General features: G+C 48.3%; 1 protein-coding gene across 1 annotated transcript; it reads left to right on the top strand.

The window, feature by feature from the left end:
* Window positions 1-2,429: 2,429 nt before the first annotated feature.
* Window positions 2,430-5,511, top strand: pskh1 (protein serine kinase H1). Its single transcript, XM_067235574.1, has 2 exons — window positions 2,430-3,436; window positions 4,264-5,511. Exons 1-2 carry the CDS (start codon window positions 2,459-2,461, stop codon window positions 4,579-4,581), a joined length of 1,296 nt encoding a protein of 431 aa, XP_067091675.1. The 5' UTR covers window positions 2,430-2,458; the 3' UTR covers window positions 4,582-5,511.
* The last annotated feature ends 1,157 nt before the right edge of the window (window positions 5,512-6,668 follow it).

The following is a 6,668-nucleotide window of genomic DNA, read 5'->3' as shown; positions in this document are numbered from 1 at the left end:
GGTAACATGCCACAATGAGCAGAGAGGATCTGACAGAGGATAGCATTCCAACCCTACTGTCCCTTGAGCCCATGTTCCGCCAACACACACACTCAGAGGACAGCCCATTATCAGGAGAATAATGGAGACAGCGACAAGTCAGTTGAGCTTTTAATAGGCAGTTTCTCTCTCCATGTTGATAAATAATGCAGCAGTCAGCATATCTAGATTTAACGGATGATATTGACCTTTCAGAGAGGGGAGAGGGAGACAGATGGGGGGGGGGAGGGGGAGTGGAATGGAGTGGAGAGAAAAGAACACAGTGTCAATACTTGTGAAGAGATTGTGTAGAGGATTTGAATCATTAAGACAGGACTAGTCAATCGTGAACATCAGACCAAAGCTATACTGTCGTTTGCCAGGACCTCTGCAGAGAGGAACAGACAAGCCACTCAACCCTCTCTTTCTCAATCTTTCACTCTTTTTTTTATCTATATGTCTCTCTCTGTTCTCTGTTCCCCTTCTCTTCTCTTCAGCCCTCTGTCATTCCTCATTCTGTACACTTTTATATTGTCTCTTTTTGTGTCTGTAGCTGAAAGGAAGAGTTGTGAAAATGGGACAGTAAAGATGTCTCAAACACCATTCATACCATTGTACTTCAGGCGCAGACAGTAGCAGTGACTGAGCATGCGTCATAGATTTCTAATGGACCAACACTAAGACCCAAGACACCAAGAACATTTCAGGGAATACACTAAGAGCCAGTATTCGTGTTCCTTTCACTTTACATCACTTTTCAAGTTCAGATTGTATCTGCAGTGTTTTAATACCAAATGCTGCATATGAATTCGCATAATTTGAAGAGGCTACATCTAGCAAATAGCGCCACCCTGCGGTAGTTCCAGGAGCATCGCAATGTCTGCGTTCTGCAAGTGTTGTCCCGTCAATGTAGTAGGCCGAAGTCGTCTATCCGCAACGTGCATAGATCACGACTAAATAGAAGGCTTATAAAAAAAGTACTTTGTAACTTTTTACCTGTGCTTATTTAGTTGTGGCCTAGTTTTCATGTGAAGATTGACGTTACTTTTGGAGCAAAAAGATCTTGCAATCCAGTGTGTAAACTTTAATTATGATTTTTTTCGACGCACATTTTTGGGGAATTCATTGCGTTGGTAAGGAACTTTTTTTGTATCCAGGAAGTGATCTCACGACGTGCTGGTGAGGCGTGTGTGGGGTCGACAAGCCGAGGAGGTCGTTCCGACAAAAGAAGTTTGCAGGGAAAAAAGGTGGTCCTGCTCAAAAACACCGTTCAGAGAGGGGAGCGACGGGTGGATTACTTATCTTTTCTTACTACGGTTTTGTTCATTTTACAGGCTCTAAATGAAAAGACAGACTATAGTAATTGGTCCAAGATGTTATCCGACACTGGCGGGGTAGATAAGTGTTATTTTGCCAACTTGATTTAAGTTTGTAAAGTCCGAACCAGAAAATGGAGAGAACAGCTGAGAGTGGGGTGAGGAGGAGGCTGTCGTTGGCAAGCCGCGGAGTCCTGCCTTGTTCCCCCCGCCGTCGTTTGTAACCAGTTATCTTGCCGATTACCTCGCGAACTTGAAGAGAAGGTAAGAATACATGAGATTCGGGTTCGTTTGACGCCAGGATACGGAGGGTTTTTACTTGAACTGTGCTTTGTCCCATGGTAATCAGCGCAGTTAGGGTGACAGGGTCAAATGTCCTTTTAGAGAAAAAACAACATGTCATGGAATGGCTTGGAACAAACGGTGGTGTTCAAACTGAATACATTAATTAAAAGTTAACAAAGTTAATAAATAAGGGCAGCTATCTATTTGCTGAACTACCCTTCGTTACTATTTACAGCTCACCGTTTTTGTTCATATCACAGAAGAATGTAGCCAGCAGCTTGCTACAATCATGGCCGACAAAAAAGTTACCAAAAACTGATGATTGTGTCTATTGCACTGTTGCTGCAACATAATTGCCAGTGAACAGTTAGCCTAAACTTGGAATACATTGAAGATTATCGATCGGCTTCGGCTAGGCCAACGTTCTATCAGTTTGACATTTACAGGACATATTTCCATAATAATAGAATAATGGAACATAAGTACCTAAATATAAACGCTGTCAACAAAGTTGAAAAAGACACGGAGGCACGCTTAAACATACTTTTCCAATTTTTTCCAGAGTTTTTGACCCAGCCAGTCTACCACCTGCTTCAGTACAAGGCTGGGTGTCTGTCCTGGGAGCTCTAGTTTGGGACTGCTGTGTCCCACTGACCCAGGCTGTGAGAACTGCTGTGTGGTTGGCGCTCTTCGGCTGAACAGGAGTAAGGAGTTGGGAGGAGAGGAGGTGTTGGTAAGAGAGGGGAGGTGTGAGGAGGAGAGGTGAGAGGAGGTGTTGGGAGTAGAAGTGAGGTGAGGGGAGGAGGAAAGGTGGGAGGTGAGGATGTACAGGTGAGGTGATGGGTTGCCGGACAAGCAAGGTCCTCCCTGAACCACCAGGGAATGTTCAGCTGGACCTGGTGAAGCAGGCCGACCCGGCCCAGACCCAGACCCACACTGACATCTACAAGCACTTCATCAGGGGCGACGGCACCCGAACCGCCTCTGCCAGTAAGATGGGCTCCTCCCCCTCCCCCCAGCACCATGCCCAGGCTGCCTTTCCATTGTCCCAGACCCCCGCGGCCAAGGACCAATCTGAATCAGGGGCAGACCCCCGTCGGAACAAGGTCGCCAGGTACCGAGCCAAGTTTGACCCCCGGGTCACGGCCAAGTACGACATCAAGGCTCTGATTGGCCGTGGCAGCTTCAGCCGGGTGGTGAGGGTGGAGCACAAGAGCACCAGGCAGCCGTACGCCATCAAGCTGATCGAGACGCGCTACCGCGAGGGCCGCGAGGTGTGCGAGTCAGAGCTTTGCGTGCTTCGCCGCGTGCGCCACACCAACATCATCCAGCTGATGGAGGTGTTCGAGACGGCCGACCGCGTCTACATGGTGATGGAGCTGGCCACCGGTGGAGAGCTGTTCGACCGCATCATCGCCCGTGGTTCCTTCACGGAGCGCGACGCCACGCGCGTCCTGCAGATGGTGCTGGACGGGGTCAAGTACCTCCACACCCTGGGCATCACCCACCGCGACCTGAAGCCTGAGAACCTACTGTACTACCACCCGGGGGCCGACAGCAAGATCATGATCACCGACTTTGGCCTGGCCTCCACCAGGAAGAAGGGCGACGAGTGTCTGATGAAGACCACGTGTGGCACGCCTGAGTACATTGCCCCTGAGATCCTGGTGAGGAAACCCTATACCAACGCTGTGGACATGTGGGCACTGGGAGTGATCTCCTACATCCTGCTCAGCGGGACCATGCCCTTCGAGGACGACAACCGCATGAGGCTCTACCGACAGATCCTCAAAGGCAAATACAGTTTCTCTGGAGAGGTAAGACTAACCCAAACCCTCCCGAAACTACCCTTCACTCCTACCCACCCCATCCACACACACCCCTACCCCCAAACTACCCTTCACTCCTACCACCCCATCCACACACTCCCCTACCCCCAAGCACTGTCTTCACAGATAGCCTACAGGTCTAGCCAGTCTTGTAAACTGTAAGTTTTAAGCAGTCTTTATTGAGGAGCTTCATTCCCTGGACGGACTGGGAGAGAGTGAGAGAGTGAGAGTGTGTGTGTGTGTGGTTGTCATAACTGCAGTCTAGATTTACTGCTTCAGCCTAGAATCTAATCATGTTCTCAACCGCCCTGGCTTGGGGGATGCTGAGTATTATCCAACCGTAGATCCATCATGTAAAGGTGTCATGTATGTTTGGAGTGTAACAGAGATTTACCTGTTGTGGGGTAAAGAGGAATCAGGGGAGGATGGAGGGAGTGAATCATGCTCGGGGTGGAGGTTAGTATCTGCTCCCTGCTGCCCCCCTGTGTGTGTTCCACGAGTTGCAGATCCGATCCACATCACCCAATTCAAAGGATCGATGCAATGTGGTTTCAAGTATCAACAACTGTGTCTGTCCCTTAACCCAGTGGTTCCCAACCCTGGTCCATTGTCCTGCATGTTATAGATGTTTCCGTGCTCCAGCACACCTGATTCCATAATGAATGGTCGTCACCGAGCTTCTGCTGAGCTTAGATAATGACCCATTTATTTAAATCAGGTGTGTTGGAACAGGAAAACATCTAAAACATGTTGGAGAGGGGGTCCCTGAGGACCACTGCCTTAACCCTCCAATCACCTGCTCTCCCACTCCCCAGCCCTGGCCCAGCGTGTCCAACCTGGCCAAGGACTTCATCGAGCGGGTGTTGACGGTGGACCCCAGTGAGCGTCTGACGGCCGGCCAGGCGCTGAAGCACCCTTGGGTGGTCAGCATGGCCGCCTCGTCCTCCATGAAAAACCTGCAGCGCTCCATCTCCCAGAACCTCCTGAAGAGGGCGTCCTCGCGCTGCCACAGCACCAAGTCGGCCCAATCCACCCGCTCCAGCCGCTCCACCAAATCCAACAAGGCCCGGCGGGCCCGCGAGAAGGAGCTCCGGGAACTCAACCGCCGCTACCAGCAGCAGTACAATGGCTGAGCCAGGCCTGGCTGGTCTGCAGGCTGGCACTTAACCCACACAGGCCTGAACCAGAGGACCACCTAGTCCAGTTACTGTCCCTCCGTCCACACGTCCATCCGTCTTAGACCACAGAGCCAACGAGGCAGTAATCAGTATAGAACATATTCATCGTAAACATCATCTTCCTGTCCTTTCCATTCCTCTACCTCCTCCTGTCTAACTGTCCCCCCCCCACCCTCTTCTCTCCTCTACTTGAGTGCTCTTCGTATTTATTTATTATTGTCGACATTACTATATTGACTGTTGTCTCCGTTACCATGGTCACTTGAAGCTGTCCATCCAAACGGATCTGTTGAACAGAATTCTGGGTGATGAAGTTTTAGGAAGATGGGTGAGAATCTTGTTCTCTGCCTTTTCATTCCTGATGATCTTGCTGTGAAATTCCTCTGGCTGTTACAACTCTGAGAACGTTGACTGTGGATCTTCCAGCCTGCCTCCAGAGGGCAGGCTCACCAGAATACTCTGCTACCACACGATGTCAACAAAGGCCAAACGACTATTATTTATTAGATGATATAACCCTTGTATAACCCTGTCTCTTGTCGTGATTGACTCGCTGCCAGCAATCTGAAAATTACTTTTTCTGTGATCTGTTTATGAGGGATGTTGATGTTTTTGGGGGTCTTGATAACACAAACACCAGTGTGTAAATTACAAATGGTACAAAGTTTGTACCATTAGTTCACATACTTCTGGTACTTGTCAGTGCAGCCACTGACCAGAAACGATGCAGATATTCGGTGGAAGAAAGCAAACCAGTAAAATACACAGTAGGTTGGTCTAGAACCGGGGTGGACAACCCTGGTCCTGGAGAGCCGCTGTCCTGCGTGTTTTAGATGTTACCCTGCTCCAGCACACCTGTTTCAAATGAATGGGTTGATATCAAGCTCTGTGGAAGCCGGGTAATGACCATTCATTTGAATCAGGTGTGCTGGAGCAGGGAAACATCTAAAACACGCAGGACAGCGACTCTCGAGGACCAGGGTTGTCCACCCCTGGTCTAGAACCACAGGTACGAAAATTGACTGTTTTCCTGTCAGAATGGTGGTACCTTAGTGCACTTAATCTAAAACGATTAGTTATGTCTAGCCCCTTGGGCATCATGTGACCGTTTCATTTTCAGAACACAGCACTTCTACCAGAGATCCACACGTAGAAGAGTTCTAAAGTGTGTGTACATGTCTGTCTGTAGCATTGTGTCCGGATGACGTCATTATGTCCATGTTTGATTTGAACATTTCTTTTAATATCTTTTTTTATGACTGTCGTTTAATGTTCTAAGCCAATCAGAAGCCCTGGTCAGAGTTGGTTGCTAGGGCCCTCAGTATGGACCTGTGATGTCATCTACTCAGGTGGATTATTGTGAACTTTTAAGATACTGGAATCAACAGATCTGCATCTGCTGACCTCACCCTCTCTCCAAGGTCCCCTCCTGTCACCCTGAATGTTCTCTCAGTTCTACAACGTTCTTCTATCCAGACTCTACTACTGTATGTTCTTCATGGCCCCTACCCTAGAATGTTTTATCCCTCTCTGTCAGTTGTGACGACCTGGTGAGGCTCCAGGCCAGAGTACCGGCCACGCAAGGACACAGAAGAGAACCTAGACCGTGGTGTCAGCCATGGTGAAGCCACAAGAAACCAGCCTGCCATCAAGATATATTCGTCTCAGTGATGGATCTCTTCTATGGAGTGCTGGGGACTAATTTCTCTGGTTTGTCATCAATGACTTTCCATAAAGTAAGCAAGTACTTGACCTAAATGTTTGTCGAGTCAGTCATACAACAACGTCTGATGGTGAAGTGTTTTAGTGTGTGCCAAGAGGATGGTGAATAACCAAATAGTATTTGTAAGCAACTTTGAAGAATGTAAACACCTTGTAAAAGTGTTTCCTTTTATATCTATAGGGTTTGTATAAATGATGGCCTTAGATGAAGTAGCCAATTCAACACTTCTGATTACAGTTGTTTTTCAGTGTATTTTAAATTGTGTATTTGTGTGTCTGAATGATAACACATTGTTTTCTATACTTTAACTATTTTTAAA

Source organism: Osmerus mordax, chromosome 4 (assembly GCF_038355195.1).
Source record: "Osmerus mordax isolate fOsmMor3 chromosome 4, fOsmMor3.pri, whole genome shotgun sequence".
NCBI classification, from domain to species: domain Eukaryota; kingdom Metazoa; phylum Chordata; class Actinopteri; order Osmeriformes; family Osmeridae; genus Osmerus; species Osmerus mordax.
This window is presented reverse-complemented; position numbering and strand designations above follow the sequence as displayed.